Genomic DNA, 19,416 nt, shown 5'->3' with positions numbered 1-19,416 from the left:
TCCTTATTTATGGTTCATTTACATGTTTTAGTATTTTTGTAGGTTTGTTCCATAGAAAGAAGAAAAGAAGCCAAAATGAGCTAAGTAGGATTGAAAGGCAATGTGCAATCTGAGGTCCCAGAATCTGCCAATGCCGAACACCCAACTTCGCCGAATTACTGGGAGTTACCCAGATCGAATCAGACAATGAGCCTTATATGCATGGAAAGCTACGGATGTCTACTTTCTGTAGAATTTTTTGGATCTCGATTTCGATACTTCTGGAGAAAGTTATGATTATTTTAGAGAAGATAGGTCGGACAGGAAATCTGCTCGGGAATTTACAACCATTCGTGGAGAACTCAAGTTCCGTGACACAAGATCGTCAATCCTAATGTTTCAAGGAAGTTAATTCAGATGAGGATTAAATGATGAACTTATTCCTACTTCTATAAGAGATATTTCAAGGTTTTCCCATTCCAAATGAAGAAATGAATCTAAACCCAAGTTTTATAAGGAAACATGAAGCCAAAGATGAGCAGAAATCTTCCCTATATAAGGAAGCACGAATTTACATGAGAGAGAGAGTCTCGGGAGCACAATGTAGACGCCTAAGGAGCAGAGACGACTCATCTATCTTCCCTTTCTTTTCCCTTCCATTGTTTTATATTTTTCTTATGTTTTATTTAGTTATCTTTTGTTAAACCTTTTTCTAGGGTTAAGATGATGCCCTACCATGATTGTTTATGTACTTTGATGTTTTATTGATGGATTTATAGTTTCTTTATGATGAATGCTTAATCACTATTTGAATTGATGCTTTATGTTTAAGTTCTTTGATTGATCACCTTAGGGCTTTGCATTTAGTAATTGGAAGACAAATTTGAAGCAGAGATGCAATATAATTTGATTAGCTTCTTGTGATTAAGTGTGGTAAATTACATTATTACTTGAGAAAGACTAATGGTTTGCTTGATTCTCTTGTTTTCTAGAACGTAATGAATCCTTGCATGTTAAATTTATACCTGAGAAGGATAGACTGCATAGCTACGGTATAAGATCTTTACCCGAGAGGGAGAGCATCATACACTTAAGGAAAACTATGGTCTAGAGTACCTGAGAAGGACTTAGATACGGGAATTATCATCTAGAGAAACAAAAGAATCTGTTAATTGCATTGAAACATAAATAGGATTGTTAGTGGTTGATTTTGAAACCCTAGGTTTTATCATTATTTGTTTCTTTCGTTCTTTCTTTAATTTTCACATTATTTGTTTAGTCGAAAACCTTAAAACCATATCTTCTTTAGCTTGATTGTTTATGTGTTTTTGTGTTTGGATTAATTAGGTTAGGATTTAAATTGATTATCAATCCTCAGTTGGAACGACCTCGTACTTGCACACTATACTAACGATGATTCGTGCGCTTGCGAGTTTTAATTAAAATTTCACAACAAGTTTTTGGCGCCGTTGCCGGGGATCGATGATTGATTTTGATTCTAACTTGATTACCAATTTGATTTTATATTTTTTTTATTTAGTTTCTATAATTTTTAGTTTTAAGTTTGCTAACATTTATCTTTTTGTGTTTCAGGTTCTGTACCTTCTTTTTGACGTAGATTCTGGATATCTTCCTGGAAGTTTTAATAGGCTTATTCTATATCACCAGAAAGCTACGCGAGTCTAGTTTCCAACGCACCAATCAGATCATCATTCGGAGCTGTGAGCTAAGAGATATTTGAGAAATACCGAACAGTGCTCAATCTGCGCGGAAATTTTTCCTTATGACTTCTGTGATCTTTTTCGACTTCAACATCGGCTTCGTGCTAATCTTCACTAAATCCCAGGGAGCTCTAAACTCTTCTCTTTACTTTCTTGTTTTTATTTTTCACTTATCTCTTTTCCATGCTTTTATGTGCATTGCATGCTTTAATTCTTTCAACATTGAGGACAATGTTAGATTTAAGTGTGGGGGAAGGGTTTTTTATTTTTGTTTCTATTAGGTTGTTAGTTTTGTGGGTTTATAAAAAAAAATGAAAAAAAATTTGTTTTCTTTGTTATTTGTGCGTCATTATTTTTGGTTTTGTTTTCTTGAGTCTTAGGCCATTCAACAACGTACTATGATGCATATATATTTCAGAAATCATGGCTTAAGAGGATCATAAAATTGAGATGATGTTTGACTTTATTCTTTAGTTAATAAGGATGTATGATTGTCATATGTATGTGTAGTGGATGTGGTCTTGCTTACATGGTACAGAAAAGAACATGTTAGGATAAGTTTTTGATTCATACATAACCTATGTGAGATATTTGAGCCTATTTGTCTTTTTTTTGTTGTGTTAAATGAAAAAAAATATATGTCATCTTATTTTCTTGGCATGATTTTGTTGATCTCATTATTCTTTCATCTTGATTGATTGCTAGCCATAGATTAAGTTTAATGGACTATAGAATGCTAGAATTCACTCTTATACTTTTGAGACTTTTATCAATACATGCTTGGATCTTGGAAAGGATAAAGGCACTATAAGAAATTACCACCATTGCCAAATTGTCATGTGTTAAAGTTAGAGTCCGCAGGGGTCTCTAGTTAGCATAAAGAATGAGAGAGAGAGAGAGAGAGAGAACGACACAAGAAGTATAGTGGTTTGTCTCCCGTCTTAGAGGGAAACTACGTCCACTTGAATGTTTAACTATGTGTGTTTGGGCCTTGCGGCCCATGGGGATTACAAAGTGTGTAATGGGATGTTTTGAGTTGTGGGAGGAGGCATTCCTTTTATAGGTGAAGGAAGTCATCTCCTTTACATTTTCTTAGATGTGGGATGTAATAATCACTATTCTAGTCTAGAAAGCCATGTTGTGAGGGTAACTTGGCAAGGCCGGGAAGGTGGCTTCCCGGCGACGTATTGGCCGCTTCCGACTACCGTGGCATAGCTTGAACATCGGGCTACGGGATGCATGTCGCGGTTGGGTCCTACCATGTCTTGTGGGCCCCCCTAAGAGGGTGTTACTTATGCTTGGTGAGATAGCAAACTAGCTTGCTAGTAGAGGTATCTACAGGTCCTCGAAGTCCCCAAGTAAGAGGAGCTTCTTAGTTGGGGAGTTATACACATGATGTCATCAAGCATAAGTAACGTCCGAGAGGCGCCTAGCCTCTACAAGTCCCCGAACTCCGTAAGTAAGAAGGGACTCGTTAACCTGCACAACAAAGACAAAAGCACGCATATGTAGAATGCTTGTTGTATTGGGCAAAATATGTGAGTTGCATTGATATGCATTGGCATATACGAATTTACGAGGTGCATGACACATGTTGATGTATATATGTGAATGTCGTCGAGTATGATCGTTTATGATGTATAGGCTCAAGAACACTTATGGTTGTGTGAACATATCGCAAATAAGCATATGAATTGCATATGATGCGTGTGGTGCTCGCAAGAGGACGAACGAGGTCGAGTTGACGAGGTTACGCTCGATTTAAGTTGCATGAGTGCCGTGAAGGCAAGCGTTTGTAATTCGTGAACGATGAATACGTGAACGCTTGTGTTTGTTTGGTTTTCGCTCGTATTAATGGAACGCGAAAAGAATTTGATTTGTTGAAAAGGACAAATGGTAGAAGAATTCAATGTTCCATTAATATGTATTATGTCGAGGGGATGTGAGTGTAACGCTTGGGAATGCCGGAAGGCAAGAGCGGGAAGCTCGGGGGTGCCGGGAATGCATGAGCGGGAAGCTCGATGGTTGCCGGGAAGGCATGAGCGGGAAGCTCGATGGTTGCCGGAAAGGCATGAGCGGGAAGCTCGATGGTTGCCGGAAAGGCATGAGCGGGAAGCTCGATGGTTGCCGGGAAGGCATGAGCGGGAAGCTCGATGGTTGCCGGGAAGGAATGAGCGGGAAGCTCGGTGGTTGTCGGGAAAGCATGAGCGGGAAGCTCGATGGTTGCCACGAAGGCGTGAGCGGAAGCTCGATGGTTGCCACGAAGGCGTGAGCGGAAGCTCGATGGTTGCCACGAAGGCGTGAGCGGAAGCTCGGGGTTGCCGCGAAGGCGTGAGCAGAAGCTCGTGGTTGAGGCGAAGGCATGAGCGGAAGCTCGGGGGTGCCACGAAGGCATGAGTGTTAGAGCTCGTGAGTGGGAAGCTCGGGGATGCCGTGAAGGCATGAGCGCGAAGCTCGGGGGTGCCGGGAAGGCATGAGCGGAAGCTCAGGGGTGCCGTAAAGGCGTGAGCGTGAAAGCTCGGTGGTTGCCGCGAAGGCATGAGCGGGAAGCTCGATGTTGCCGCGAAGGCATGAGAGTTAGAGCTCGTGAGCGTGGAGCTCGGGGTGCCGCGGAGGCTGTGGGCGTTAGGTAGCGAACCTAATCTTTGATACCCAAGCGTCGGGGGTTAACCGCCGGATCAATGGCGGCCGTGGGCTGTATTAACCTGTCCCTTTACTCTTTCCCGGAGGAGAAAAGCTTGGCGGTTGGTCGTGGACCATAGACTCGTGGAGTCTTTAGACCCGTTTAGGTCTCCTTCCCGTGGGGAGGGTTTGACAAAATATGGTGACCAAGGGGCTAGACAAAATATTTTACATATAGTGTACATGTAAACCTTGCTAATTGTATGAACAACAAATAAGCATGGCATAGTTTGTCTAAGTAAGCATCACATGTTTATTTAATTGAGTTGTAATTAAATAGAAGCATGGCCTATTTGTATAGCATGTACTTGTAGTAAAGTTGCTAATAACATTTTTGCATTGTTGTGAACATGCTTAAGGATCATGAAGACATAAAGCATGGCATAGTTTAGCATGGTAGACGTACTAGTAACATTGATACATAGTGTACACGAGCATGCTTAAAGTCATAGAAGCATGTACATGCATATCAAGTGAGATATATTGTAGGCATGCTTAGAAGTAGTAAAAGCATGGCATTGGCATGACACTAGCTCAAATTGAAAGAGCGTAAAGGAATATATAGTTACTTATCTTATGCCGATTTGGAACGAGTTAGAGATGGAATTGATGTAAGTGCCCAAATTATGTTGGAGTTGTCCTAGCCTCGCTAGCAGATGTTGTCGCCGCCGGACTCGCTAGCGGAAGATGTCACCGCCGAACACGCTAGCCTCACTGGAGGAATATGTCGCCGCAGACTTGCTAGCGGAAGATGTCGCCGCGGACTCGCTAGCCTCGCTCGCGGAATATGTCGCCGCCTGACTCGCTAGCCTCGCTCGCGGAAGATGTCGCCGCGGACTCGCTAGCCTAGCTCGGGGAATATGTCGCCGCCGGACACGCTAGCGGAAGATGTTGCCGCCGGACTCGCTAGCGGAAGATGTCGCCGCGGACACGCTAGCGGAATATGTCGTCACCGGACACGCTAGCGGAAGATGTCGCCGCCGGACTAGCTAGCGGACCAAAAGTTCACGGTACGTGACAAAGTCTTTGTGTTGGCTTCCCACAGACGGCGCCAATGTTAATGTTTGTGACCGAGGGGTCTAATTAACATTAAGTAAAGAGGGGGAGAAAGAGAGACACACACAAGAAGTATAGTGGTTCGTCTCCCGCCTTAGCGGGAGACTACGTCCACTTGAAAGCTTAACTAGTGTGTTTGGGCCTTGCGGCCCAAAGGGATTACAAAAGATGTAATGGGATGTTGAGTAAGTGGGAAGGAGTCGCCTTTTATAGGGGAGGAAGACTCCTTCATTTACATGTTTTCCAATGTGGCATGCTAAAACCACTATTCTAGTGTAGAAAGGTCTATTATGGAGGCAACTTGGCAAGGCCGGGAAGGTGGCTTCCCGGCGAGGTATTGGTCGCTTCCGACTACCGTTGCGTAGCTTGAACATCAGGCTACGTGATGCATGTCGCGGTTGGGTCCCACCATGGCTTGTGGGCCCCCCTAAGAGGGTGTTACTTATGCTTGGTGAGATAGCAAACTAGCTTGCTAGTAGAGATATCTACAATATCATATTAGTTCAGGATTAAATTCAGTTTACCCCCCTGAACTTTGGGCCTAAAATCAGACTGGTCCTTAAACTTTTTTTTTAATCAGACTGGTCCTTGTACTCTCAAACAACATCACCCAAGTCCAAAATTTGAATTCGGGTCCAAAAATGACGTCAGCTGCTGAGTTGGAGCCGACAAGGGGGCCCACACTTCAGATTTTTAAATCCTGAAGGGGGCAGAATGGACATTTCCTATTTAATATAATTTCTCATTTTTATCTTTATTTTTTTCTCTATACTCTCTCTCTCCCTCCCTCCCTCCCCTCCGCCGCCGGAAGCAAATCCTCTCTTTCATTCCGCCTCCAAAGACTAGTTTCACCAGAAGCCCAACCAGCCCATCTTCACCAGCAATAGCAAACATGGAGAAAATAGCAAGCTTGCAACACAGTAATTGACTCTTGTTAAGTATCAATCCACCTTTCAAGTTAAAATCGAACAACCATGCTTGATAATCAGATTCTATTCTAATCAAAACGCAAACAACCCATTCTGCTCAAGAAATCAAACTTATAACCAACGTATTTCAAATTTCAACCACAGCACAATAATTAATCCAATATGTCAAGAATACCAAAAGTGCAGAGCTTCTATTTTACCTTTTGTGGTAGGATTTGCAGGTGCAGAATCCAAGCCTATAATCTAACTCGGCAACAGCCTTCTAAGACTCGAGGAAGAACCCGATAATGAACTGGTATCCAAGCTTCGACACCCACAATCCAGAAATCTTCATAGCTTAACTCCCACTCGTGGTCAGGCCCCGTCACAGAAGCAATCGAACCAGAAGCCAAGCCCAGACAAGTCGGAAAAGTCACCGGTGTTGGTGGCAGCGTCGAGACACATGCAGCCCAATCGATCACCAGAATTTGCAGAAACTCGCTGGAAAACATGAGGCTTCATGGTGTCGATTCTCGCTCCAGAGCTGCCGGTTGAAAGACCTGACCCCAGAGAGACGTCGGCGACGAGGAGAGGAACCCATTGGTGGTGGTGCGCAGTCGTGAGGTGGCCGAACAGCTCTACTCCACTTGCCCTTCTCCTTGTGCTTCGATTTCTTTGATTTCTTGTGTTACGCAACAGATTTGGGGGTGTTGACATGGTCGGAGGAGGAGGAGGAGGAGGAGGGAGGGCGTCGAAGTGTAGGGAGGTGCAGCGTGTGGATCGGCGAGGATTAGCGGAGAGCGGAGTAGGAGGAGGAGGAGAGAGAGAAGGCGATGAGGACTTGGGATCGAATCGGATCGGGACTGCGCAGTGGAGAGAGAGAATATAGAGAAAAAAATAAAAATTATATTAAATAGGAAATGTCCATTCTGCCCTCCTTCAGGATTTAAAAATCTGAAGTGTGGGCCCCCTTCTCGGCTCCAACTCAGCAGTTGACGTCATTTTTGGACCCGAATTCAAATTTTGGACTTGGGTGATGTTGTTTGAAAGTACAAGGACCAGTCTGATTAAAAAAAAGTTTAAGGACCAGTCTGATTTTAGGCCCAAAGTTCAGGGGGGTAAACTGAATTTAATCCATTAGTTAATTTCGAGAGATACTTACCCGTAAGATTTGAACATCTGTGTTTGATTAACTTTTATTTGTCTGTTTTCATTTGTATGTATGTATGTATGTGTATATATATATATATATATATACGGAGCCGTTCGAGAGCGGACGTCCGTAACCCAGAAAAAGTGCGGACGTCGTTGCTCCGGCCTCGATCGAGCGGCGACGACGCGGCACGGCTTGCCGGAGGGAGGCCAGGGGTCGTGCGGATGGGTCTGCGGTTGGGTGGAGTCGCCGGCGACGGGTTTTGCGGAACCTGCAGTTGCAGGTGAGGTGGCTGCCCAGAAATTGGCAAGCCCGACCTCCTCCGACCTTGAACGGTGCCCAGAACGGTCCGGGACGCCTCCGGCCTCCCTCCTGCAAGCCCCCCGCCACCGTCGCCGCCTGGAAGCCGCCTGCTGCATCGACGTCCGCACTTTAGTGACAGTGCGGACATCCGCCCTTGATCGGGCCTCTATATATATATATATATAAAATTCCACTCAATTTATAGTAGTTTGAAGACAAATTTACGAAATTGATCTCCTAGACATTGAAGGCCGATATGCAAGTGTGGTGGCAACGAGCTTATTTTTATCCCATGTTCTTCTCGTTGCAAGCTTGGACACTTTTTTTTTTTTGACTTTGTCAAGAGGAACCCAAAGGCTTCCTAGGCCCAAGATAAATCTCTTCGGCGCATGTGAAATGCTCCAACTATGCATTGCAGCACAGTGCCTGGCCACTTTGACAGGTTCGGGGTTTGAACCTAGGTTGGGGAGCACACCCAACTAGGCAAGAACTACTAGGCCACTTGCAGTGGTTTTTGGACACTTGATCACAGTGGTTGTGAACAAAATTTAGCATGCCGCCACTCCAGTAAAAACAGTAAAAACTTCCCATTGTCCGTAATTTTTGAAGTCAGGTTGAAATTTAGGATTTATGGTGACGAGCTTGTTTTTCTCTGTTCTTTTTCTCATTGCAAATTGGAGACGGTATAACACATGACCAAATAGGTATGAACTACGAGGACCAAAAGTCTGACCTATTACCCCTACTCTCTAAGTTCTTGTCAATTGGTAAGAATTTTATCCTCCGTAACGTTTGACTCTATATTTTGGACATATAATATACAGTCCTAAAACTCTTGACGGAACGAAAAGAGTGCAACACGTCCCTACGAAATGATCACAACTCTGATATGGAATATTCATGTAGAGTGAAGAGAAGGTAAATAAAGAGCTTCAGAGGTGCATGACTGGGGCGTTACTTAACATGAAGAACATGTGCAAGACTTAAGGAGTGCAATTAATCTTAGAATGGTTTGGTGTAACCGGCAGCAAATGACTCGGCATGTGTCTCACATGACACTAGATTTGACCAATAATTCATTTCAGCAAACGAAGCCGGAGTTGGCGTTTCATGTCTGTCTTCTTCTTTCTCAGTCCCCACATTCTGAAGCAATACTTGTTTCATCCATTACGAAAGCAACAACTTTCCCATAAAAGGACAAAGATAGTAGTGGATGTCAATGCTGATCACCCCCACAACACACAAAACAAAACACGTAGTACGACTCTGTTTCTCTATCTGAAATTCAACACTTGCTTAGTCAAGAAATATCAGATTACGAGTGGCTTTCCAGTTCTGAAGAACAAAACAATATTGGGTTTCCCAAATCTTCAGTCATAGGTATGTGTTGCTTTGTTTTGTGTAAGAACAGCTTTTTTTGGTAACCATATGAGAATGAAGGCTGTTATATTCCTTTTTAATGGTTTTGAAGGAGTTCTTTTGCTGTTTTATAACTACTTATGAGGTATAAAATTGAAGCTTTCATATCTAAATACAAAAGTGTAAACAAGAATTCAATTGTTGGAATATTGTTTAATCAACCTAATTAGATATACTCATTATCTCCCTTGTTTCTACCTGAAATGCCTATTTGAAGATTGCAATGGAATGGTTCAAATATGATTCATCCTGCTCTTCAGATAATTAATGAGTGAAATCTGTTCTGTTTTTCTAGCTATTGACAAATCTATATGGTATTGTCCAGGATGGATTGCCTGAAACTCTCGATAGTTTGGTTTGATTAATGTTTATGTTTCCAGGATAAATGGCATCTGAACCTGTCAATGTGAATGAATTCCAAGAATTGGCTAGGCAAGTACTTCCAAAAATGTACTATGATTACTATAGTGGGGGAGCTGAGGACCAATTCACGCTAAAAGAGAATGTTGAAGCATTTCGCAAAATCACGTAATTTGCAACTTTCTTGGTGATTACTGTAATATGAAGTTCTCTTTGCGACAGTGTTTAAGTAAGACGTGTTTTTCTTCCAGGTTAAGGCCTAGAGTTCTTGTAGATGTTAGCAGAATCGATATGTCAACCACTATATTGCGTTACAAAATCTCAGCACCTATAATGATTGCTCCTAGTGCTATGCATCAGTTAGCACACCCTGAAGGTCTAATTTGTTTTGTAAGAGTTTCTGTTGAGATTGCTGAATTTCGGACACTAAATTTTTACCTGCTTTTTCAGGAGAGGTCGCTACTGCTAGAGCAGCAGCTGCATCCAATACCATAATGGTATTCTTATAACATCTATTGAGTTTATATGTAAGTGAATTAGGTTTTTGAATTGTGGTGTTTCTCTTCATAGATTTTGTCCTATAATTCTACCTGCACGGTGGAGGAGGTTGCTTCGAGCTGCAATGCTATTCGGTTCTTTCAATTATATGTACTTACCCGCTCTTGAGCTCATTTAAATTTTCACTTGTCAATCATTTAATATATTTATAGCAAAATTTCTTCTTATGGTATCCTCGTTTTGAACAGATTCACAAGAGACGAGATATATCGGCTCAGATGGTTCAAAGAGCTGAAAAAAATGGATACAAGGCTATTGTCCTGACTGTTGATGTTCCCAGGCTTGGTAGGAGAGAGGCAGACATAAAGAACAAGTTAGCATTATACCATTTTGTTTTGTTCTGTGTCTCTAAATTGCAAATGACTTGGTTTAAAACATGTATATAGGATCAAAACTCTTTTGTGCAACATCATGTCAAATGTTGTTTCGTTAAATCCTATATGATGCATTGAACCATATTTACTTATGTGCATCACATTTGAAACACGATGGTGAGTTGTTTCCGCAGAATGGTTGCTCCTCAGTTGAAGAACTTTGAAGGTCTAATATCAACTGCACTAGACTCTGTAAGTTGTATGGTTAATTTTAAAATGTTCCTTACTATGTAAGAATCATTCTAGTGATAAAGTATTATCTATTGTTTTCTTATATTACATGTTGGTTTATATGCGTGCACACAAACTCTGCAGGATGAAGGATCCAACTTGGAAGCTGTTGCCAGAGCGACCTATGATGATTCTTTGTGCTGGGAGGTATAAGTCAGCATACTCTACTGATCACATGCTATTGTGCAGCTATCCTTCTAGATTATAGGTCATAGGCTCCTCATCAGGCTTGTCTTTATCTTTCATAGGACTCCAGTACAAAAGATGCATGATTCATACAGATTTTGTTTTGTTTTAACAATTCGAAGTGCCTATGTTACCGACTTACCGGTTTCTTGTTCTTGAATTCTTGGTTTTGCACAATATCTGCAGGACGTAATAGGATGGTTAAAATCTATTACAAACCTGCCAATTCTAGTCAAGGGTATACTCACTCATGAAGATGGTAAGATCAACTAATCAAGGCTCCATCTCTTGATATCTGTGACTGTATATCTTAACCTTTTGTAAATATCTACTCATGAAGGAAATGTAGAGTAAACATATAAAAGAAAAAGGTCTAGAAATTAAACATTGACTTTCAATTCATTTCATGACTATAACTTGACAAGACATAATAGTCACTTGGATAAATTAGCTCGACTAAGCCCTTCTAAAATTTGATGTACTACCATTTCAGCAAGAAAGGCTGTGGAAGTTGGTGTTGCCGGGATTGTGGTCTCTAATCATGGAGCGCGACAACTAAACTACACTCCTGCCACTATTTCTGTCCTGGAAGAGATGGAACTCTACCTTTAGTTCATTTTGCTGGTGTTACTTGTTCAGACGAAAATCTGTGCCATTTTTGAAGTAAGAAGGAAACTTTTTCTTAAGGTTTAGTCAGAACTTATTAGTATGCATTTTACTATCGTGTTAATCAGGTCATTCAAGCTGTTGGAGGGAAAGTTCCTGTTCTTTTTGATGGAGGAATACGACGAGGAACTGATGTCTTCAAGGCATTAGCCCTCGGTGCACAAGCCGTCCTTGTAAAGATCTCCATGCCACTACTGTTTGAATCATCTAGCTTATCAATCTTTCTATAAAAAAATTTCCTGCTACAAATGTAAAATGTAAATGTGTTAGTGCAGGTTGGAAGGCCTGTTATCTATGGCCTTGCAGCAAATGGAGAAGATGGGGTGAGAAAGGTCATGAAGATGTTGAAGGATGAGTTAGAGCTCACTATGGCTCTCTCTGGCTGTCCTAGTGTTAAGGATATTACCAGGAGCCACGTGAGAACAGAATGTGATAGACTCCGCTCCATGCTTTAATTTCTTCTTCTTCTTTTTTTTTTTTTTCTTTTTTCTTTAAGCTTTAATTTCTTCTTGAAACATGAAAATAAGATATGGATATCCAATTTGGGGAAACTGCAAAATTTTACACAAAACACCATGTATAAGTTCAGTATAAGTCCTTTTTGTAAAACTCATTCTGAAACAATAGATCATCTCTTTCTTCAATGTTCATACACTGCTCAAGTTTGGATGCTCTTTCTTCTTTTATTCAAGTTTATCCCACTGCTCATGATTCTCTATTACCTTGGTTAAGTAATAATTGGAACAACTCTGACTATCATCTTATAGAAAAAATTATTTCTGTCTGTTGGAAAATTTTGGGATCAACGAAACAAGTGTGTTGTCACAAATCAATTTCTCCATGCGTATTTCATATTAAGCATTTTCTTACTGATTATTGGGAAGCAAATTGCACAGCCTTGAATAAGTTTAGGAAAAAATATATATTATCAACAGTTGGGCTCCACCTATTCCTCACCATTCTGAACTTAATTTTGACAATGCTGTTAATAAGGATGGCAAAGCATTGGCCATATTTATTATCAGAAATCAGTTTCCATTCTAATTGGTTATGCTTCGGTCTTACACGTGAAAGCAATAGGTTTGAAGATGGGCTCGATTTGAGCTAAACGACTCAAATTACATTAATCATCCAAATCATATTTCAAATTCCATTATGGTGAAAGTTAACAGTTTCATAACAACCGTCCATTGATTTGATGCAATCAAATGAGTAAATGATTTTTGTTTACAATAAATTTTTTTCAGATATGATCTTTAATGATTAATGTGTTTAAAGAAAATCGTAAACTAACAGAGAGAGGGAGAGAGTTTAGATGGAGAGAATGAAGAGTGAATTGGTGTGTTTATTCTTCTCACAATGGAGGGTTTATATAGGGATAAAAAGCATGGAGTAATACTATTACATTCCATTACTCTTACCACTATTACATTTAATATCATCCATTTACTTAAGTGCTTTCATACATAACATTAACATGATTGATACCAAACTTCTCCACTCTTAAGTGCTATCATACATAGCCATAATAATGCTATTTACATGATATAGACATAATAGTTTTACCACAATTTCATGTATACTACAACACTCCCCCTTGGATATTTCATGTCGATAGTATTTGTCTAAGCCGTGCGCTTCGAAATTGCCTCGTTAAAAACCTTGCCAAGTAATAAAACCCTGTGGGAAAAAACAACCTTGGTCGAAGGAGAAAAAGAGTGCAACGCGCATTAAGTGTGGAGTATGTTTCTAGATACTCCCCCTGATTTATTCTCCCCCTGAAGATCATGGGAGTTCGGATAACCTTCTTAATCCGATGCTCTTCACATGCTTCTCGAAAGGGGTTTTTGGTAGCGACTTAGTAAATAAGTCCGCTACATTATCCTCTGATCGGATTTGATTTACTTCAATGTTTAGAAGTGTTTGCTGTTGCTGATTGTAGAAGAATTTCGGTGATATATGTTTAGTATTGTCACCCTTGATGAAACCTAATTTCATTTGCTCAATACAAGCTGCATTATCTTCGTAAATGCATGTAGGTTTATCTGTGGTAAACTTCAAACCACAAGTTCCTCGAATGTGTCTATTTATAGACCTTAGCCATATGCATTCACGCACAGCTTCATGTAGAGCAATAATCTCTGCATGATTTGAGGAAGTAGCAACAAGGGTCTGTTTTGTAGATCTCCAAGATATCGCCGTGCTTCCCATGGTAAAGACATAACCTGTTTGGGAGCGACCTTTATGGGGGTCAGAGAGATACCCCGCATCAGCAAATCCCATCAAAACATTATTTTTATTTTGATGGAGGGGAGGAGGAGAACGTCGGTCACCATTGATGGTGTCGCCGGCGTCTACATTACGGAAGGTGGCTTTTTGCCTCATGGGGTCTGATCTCATGCTTCCGTCTTTTCTTTTCTCTTTGTAGGGATAAAACAAGCCCATATCAATCGTACCCTTTAAGTATCGAAAGATTGTCTTTATGCCAATCCAATGGCGGCGTGTTGGCGCAGAACTATGTCGAGCTAACAAGTTCACTGCGAATGAGATATCTGGTCTTGTGCATTGAGCTAAATACAATAATGCGCCTATCGCACTTAGATAGGGTACTTCAGCCTCTAATAATTCTTCGTCCTCATCCCTTGGACGAAACGGATCTTTTGTGGGCTCAAGACTTCGGCCGATCATGGGAGTACTTACAGGCTTTACTTTATCTTCATTAAAGCGCCTTAGTAATTTTTGAGTATATGCTGACTGATGGATCATAATCCCATCACTACGGTGCTCGAGCTCTATTCCGAGGCAAAACCGTGTTTTCCCAAGATCTTTCATCTCAAACTCGGATTCCAAATATTTAGCAGTTTCTTTTAACTCATCTAGAGTTCCAATTAGGTTCATGTCATCGACATAAACTGCTACAATTGCAAATCCGGAACTTGTTCTTTTAATGAACACGCAAGGGCATATTTCATTGTTAACATATCCCTTTCCAATCAAGTAGTCACTTAGACGGTTATACCACATCCGTCCGGATTGTTTCAATCCATATAGTGAGCGTCTTAATTTTATTGAAAACGCGCTCCGTGGTTTAGAGCCACTTGATTTTGGTAATTGAAGTCCATCAGGAACCTTCATATATATCTCTGAATCTAGATCCCCATAGAGATATGCTGTAACCACATCCATAAGCTGCATGTCAAGTTTTTCGGAAACTACCAAACTGACAAGGTAGCGGAACGTTATAATGTCCATTACGGGAGAGTATGTCTCCTCGTAGTCGATTCCAGGGCGTTGTGAGAAACCTTGTGCCACAAGGCGGGCTTTATATCTCATCACCTCATTTTTCTCATTACGCTTTCTAACAAAGACCCATTTATGGCCAACAGGCTTTATATTTGGTGGTGTCAGCATTATAGACCCAAATACCTGTCTCTTTGTTAGTGAATCCAATTCAGTCTGGATCGCATTTTTCCATTTAGGCCAATCCGCTCTTCGTTGACATTCTTCAACAGAGCGAGGTTCGATATCATCATATTCTATGATTCCTTTTGCAACATGATATGCAAACGCATCATCAATTGCCATAGAATTTCTATCCATCATCTCATGTACACTATTGTAATTTATGTAGATTTCTCTATTCTCTGGAGTTGGTTCTGACATTGGAGCGTCCCCCAATGATGTCTCTTGGACATAACCATAATCCGGAATATTCTCGTGAGATGGATTATTCATATCTATGATTAATGGATTATTTTGTGCCAAACTCGCTTTCTTTCTTGGGCGAGAATCCATCGAACCTACAGGTCTCCCGCGCTTCCTGGCAGGAGCCATGGGCCTAGCCAATGTGTCACCCATAGAGGGAACGTTGGCGCCATTCTCATGTATTTTTGAGATGGCATTATGTCTTTTAGGGACATCAATCCTTGCAGGTATATTTGCAGCAGGTATGTGTGATCTCGTCACTTTAGCGATATCAGAAAACGCATCAGGCATCGATTCTGCTACGTTCTGAAGATCGAGAATTCTCTGCACTTCTTTTTCAGATTGTGCGGTTCGGGGATCAAGATGGGACAAAGTGGGGACAAACCACGACAATTCCTGTCCTTTTTTATGAACATTAGTGTTCATGTCTCCCCCTAAAGGCGGGAAGACTGTCTCATCAAAGTGACAATCCGCAAATCTAGCGGTAAATAGATCACCTGTCAAGGGTTCTATGTAGCGGATTATGGTTGGAGAGTCATAGCCAACATAAAGGCCTAATCGTCTTTGAGGACCCATTTTAGTGCGCTGTGGTGGCGCAATTGGCACATAGACTGCACACCCAAATATGCGTAAATGTGAGATATTAGGCTCATACCCAGTTACCATCTGGGACGCAGAAAAAGGTTGGGTGGCAGTGGGCCTTAGACGAATAAGCACAGCTGCGTGTAATATTGCATAGCCCCAAGCAGAAATAGGGAGATTGGTGCGCATAACCAATGCCCTAGCAATCATTTGAAGTCTTTTAATGGCAGCTTCTGCGAGACCATTTTGGGTATGTACATGAGGGACAGGATGTTCAACCTCGATCCCAATGGACATGCAATAATCATCAAAAGTTTTTGATGTAAATTCCCCAGCATTGTCAAGACGAATTGACTTAATAGGATGATCAGGGTGGTGAGCCCTTAACTTAATGATTTGTGCTAGGAGTTTAGCAAATGCAGCATTTCTTGTGGATAAGAGCATGACATGTGACCAACGTGTCGATGCATCAACCAACACCATAAAATATCTAAATGGTCCGCAAGTTGGATGTATAGGTCCACAGATATCACCTTGTATTCTTTGCAAGAATGGTATATTTTCTTTAATGTCTTTTGCATAGGATGGTCTCGATCCTATTTTTGCTAAAGAGCAAGCTTTGCAAAACGAATGATATGCTTCAGAAGTAATTCTTTGAACCTTTCTTTGGTTCGTACTTCCTTTGTTTTAAAGAATGGATGTCCGTGTGAAGTTTTTAATATACGGAGCATCATATCTCGACCTGGGTGTCCCAAACGGTCGTGCCAAAGTTTGTATGTGTCGGAATCCCATAAATTTTCATTCATGACATGGTTGGATTCAATGACTCTAATAGTGGTTGCGTACAATCCACTAGAGCGACACATGAGTTTCTCTAATACTCGTGTATTTCCGTAGTTATTAGAGGTGATGTAAAGGAACTCTTGTCCATTCTCACAATGTGTTTTCACATGAAAATCATTGGCTCTTATATCTTTAAAACTTAATAGGGTTCTTCCAGCCCTTGGAGCATATAAAGCTTCGGCGACATTAATATTTGTGCCATTCGGCAATAGAAATTGAGCTGGTCCACGACCATGAATCAATTGAGATGGTCCTGCCATCGTGGTCACTGAAGATTGACTAGGCGTCATCCATAAGAATAATTGCCTATGTCGTAATATAGTATGTGTGGTGCCACTATCAAGAAGGCATTCCAATTCTCCCGAAGACATACTGAAGAAATAAAGTTCGGAATATTAACACATGTCAATGACATTGGTAATGCGATACTTTATTAATAGGGAAAATAGTCAATGATTACATCAAAGTTTCCAAAGTTTATTCCAATATAAAATCAAACTTTATACAAATTGTAATTGCTCAATCCGTTTGGTAATTCCAATAAAATATGACCAGGTAAGTAGAGAGATGTTGGTGGAGCGAGGCTCGCTTAAGTACCCCGATCTCAATTACTTGCCTAGACATCATACTTCATTGGGTACGCCACATGAGAAAGAGTCAATTCAATTGTTATTTGACTAAGGCACATTTGCCGTTTTATTGGAAAATAGAAAAGACTATTTTAATCAAAGTCTGCGGCATCCTCGTGCTCTTCATTTTCAGCTTTGAAGTCTTTTATGGTGAGAATAACATCTTCACCATTTTCTTCTTCAGCAAGGTGAGCTTCTTGCTCCCTCATTTCCCTGTACTCCTTGTAGCGTGCAGCTAGTTGAGTACTTGCTTGGCATTGCTTAAACCAATGCTCGATTGATCCACACCTATGACACATGTCATTGTGGTTGACTTTCTTTATTTGAGGTGCACGTTGTGGATATTCCCTAGGCGGGTTGTTGCTGCTACTACCACGGCGTATTATGCGACCTCCACGGCCCACAGTGTTACGGCCCATGGTGTTGTTATATTCTCTTTTCCCACGTGTGGAATTGCCACCACGTGTGCCCGCTCCAAAGTTGCGGTTTCCTTCCTTATTGGGGCGGTTGTATGGACCCATTCGTCCGTCATGTCCCCTGTTATTAGGGTATACATGCCCCTTATTAGTAGGGTACCGCTCCTTGCGCCCTTTCTTGGGTACATTATAATTTGCCTCATGAACGCTTTTGGTTCCTACGGGCCTTGAATTATAATTCTTCACAAGGATATTGTCGTGCTTCTCCAACACCGACAAAATATTGATAAGCTCATTGAACTTCGTAAGTCGTCCAGCATTAAATTCAGTGCGATATTGCTTTGATAGTATAATTGCTGCGACGGGGAAGGTGGAGAGAGTCTTCTCAATTAGCTCTTCTTCTGTGAGAGGTTTTCCACAGAACTTCAGCATGGCTTTTAGCCGAAGAGCTTCTGAATTGTATTCAGCAACAGACTTGAAGTCGGAGAAGCGTATATTGTTCCATTGAACCTTCAAGTCAGGGAGGAGGGAATCTTGGATATTATCAAAGCGCTCTTCTAGCGCCACCCATAGGTCCCTTGCATCTTTGATGGACATATACTCTAATCTGAGTGCTTTGTCCATATGGCGTCGCATCAAGATAATTGCTTGTGCATGCTTTATGGGTGTTCGTTGGAACACAAGGCCCGCGTTTGGTTCCTGGATTATGGGCAATATCCCTTTTGATGTGAGGTGGTTCTCAACGTCAGTTTTCCAACTATGGTAATCCGAACCAGTTGAGTCAAGGATTTGAAATTCGAGTCTAGGTTCATTCGACATCCTTGAAATATAAGAAGAAAAAGATGCATTAGTTTCGGAGTTTAAAACTTCCACGAAAAACTAAAACAATAAGATTTCCGAGCTATGCTACCAAGAAATCAATTTCCAAGAATATTTGGATTAGACCGAAACAATGATGTTTAATAGGGTCATAAGTCGATGCTTGCGGACGCTCCTAGTCCGAATATTATGAACACTCTTAGTTCATTGACTACGAACGCTCTTAGTTCGTTTAGCGTGAATTTCTATAATTCCGCTTTTTAATTGTAAGTTCCCAAAAAGAAAAAGGAGGAGAAAAATAAATAAAAACTCAAAAGCGGGAACTTTTAGTAAAGAATACCTTGAAATAGTGTTGTCGGAAATGACCGAAAAAGTTGCCCAAAAGCTTCCGGAAAGTCGCCGGAAAATGGCTTGGAAAGTCGCCGGAAAAGTGTCCCGAAAGTCGCCGGAAAGTTGTCGGAAAAATGTCCCGAAAGTCGCCGGAAAAGTCGTCGGAAAGTCACCGGAAAAGTGTCCCGAAAGTCGCCGGAAAAGTTGTCGGAAAAGTGTCGACAGATGCTAGGCAGCAACTTGGCAGCTGCTAGGCAGCAGCTCGGCAGCTGCTAGGCAGCAGCTCGGCAGGTGCTAGGCAGGTGCTTCGGCAGCTGTTCGGCAGCTGCGCAGCAGGGGCTCGGCAGGGGCTCGGCAGATGCACTCGGCAGGTCTCGGCAGCTTTCGACAGGACTCGGCAGGGCTCGCTCGGCAGCTTCTCGGCAGGGCTTCTCGGCAGCTTCTGCGCAGCTGCTCGGCAGGTCTCGGCAGGGCTTCTCGGCAGCTTCTGCGCAGC

At 41.6% G+C, this 19,416-nt stretch overlaps 2 protein-coding genes across 3 annotated transcripts; one reads left to right on the top strand and one right to left on the bottom strand.

Moving 5' to 3' along the window:
* Nucleotides 1–8,990: 8,990 nt before the first annotated feature.
* Nucleotides 8,991–12,246, top strand: LOC133725514 (peroxisomal (S)-2-hydroxyacid oxidase GLO4-like). Of its 2 annotated transcripts, none has more exons than XM_062152792.1 (12): nucleotides 8,991–9,182; nucleotides 9,602–9,749; nucleotides 9,833–9,957; nucleotides 10,032–10,078; nucleotides 10,152–10,229; nucleotides 10,328–10,452; nucleotides 10,648–10,705; nucleotides 10,829–10,891; nucleotides 11,117–11,189; nucleotides 11,424–11,524; nucleotides 11,665–11,769; nucleotides 11,867–12,246. In XM_062152792.1, the coding sequence occupies exons 2-12, from the start codon at nucleotides 9,607–9,609 to the stop codon at nucleotides 11,921–11,923; spliced, it is 975 nt and encodes a 324-aa protein (XP_062008776.1). In that variant the 5' UTR covers nucleotides 8,991–9,182; nucleotides 9,602–9,606; the 3' UTR covers nucleotides 11,924–12,246. The 2 variants fall into 2 exon arrangements, with proteins under 2 accessions (XP_062008776.1, XP_062008775.1); XM_062152791.1 differs by having other exon boundaries at nucleotides 8,994–9,182; nucleotides 11,872–12,246.
* A 4,406-nt stretch (nucleotides 12,247–16,652) lies between these two features.
* LOC133741698 (uncharacterized) lies at nucleotides 16,653–19,078 on the bottom strand. The gene is made up of 2 exons (XM_062169436.1): nucleotides 18,931–19,078; nucleotides 16,653–18,591 (listed from the first exon to the last, which is right to left on the bottom strand). The coding sequence occupies exon 2, from the start codon at nucleotides 18,588–18,590 to the stop codon at nucleotides 17,448–17,450; it is 1,143 nt and encodes a 380-aa protein (XP_062025420.1). The 5' UTR covers nucleotide 18,591; nucleotides 18,931–19,078; the 3' UTR covers nucleotides 16,653–17,447.
* Between the last annotated feature and the right edge of the window lie 338 nt (nucleotides 19,079–19,416).

Source organism: Rosa rugosa, chromosome 1, assembly GCF_958449725.1.
Source record: "Rosa rugosa chromosome 1, drRosRugo1.1, whole genome shotgun sequence".
Taxonomy (NCBI): Eukaryota; Viridiplantae; Streptophyta; class Magnoliopsida; order Rosales; family Rosaceae; genus Rosa; species Rosa rugosa.
This window is presented reverse-complemented; position numbering and strand designations above follow the sequence as displayed.

Coding starts and splice junctions, on each gene's coding strand:
- LOC133741698 (XM_062169436.1), bottom strand. CDS start 18,590: ATGTCGAATGAACCTAGACTCGAATTTCAAATCCTTGACTCAACTGGT.
- LOC133725514 (XM_062152791.1), top strand. CDS start 9,607: ATGGCATCTGAACCTGTCAATGTGAATGAATTCCAAGAATTGGCTAGG. Junction 10,079..10,151: donor CTGCATCCAATACCATAATG/GTATTCTTATAA, acceptor TTCTCTTCATAG/ATTTTGTCCTATAATTCTAC. Junction 10,706..10,828: donor TATCAACTGCACTAGACTCT/GTAAGTTGTATG, acceptor CAAACTCTGCAG/GATGAAGGATCCAACTTGGA.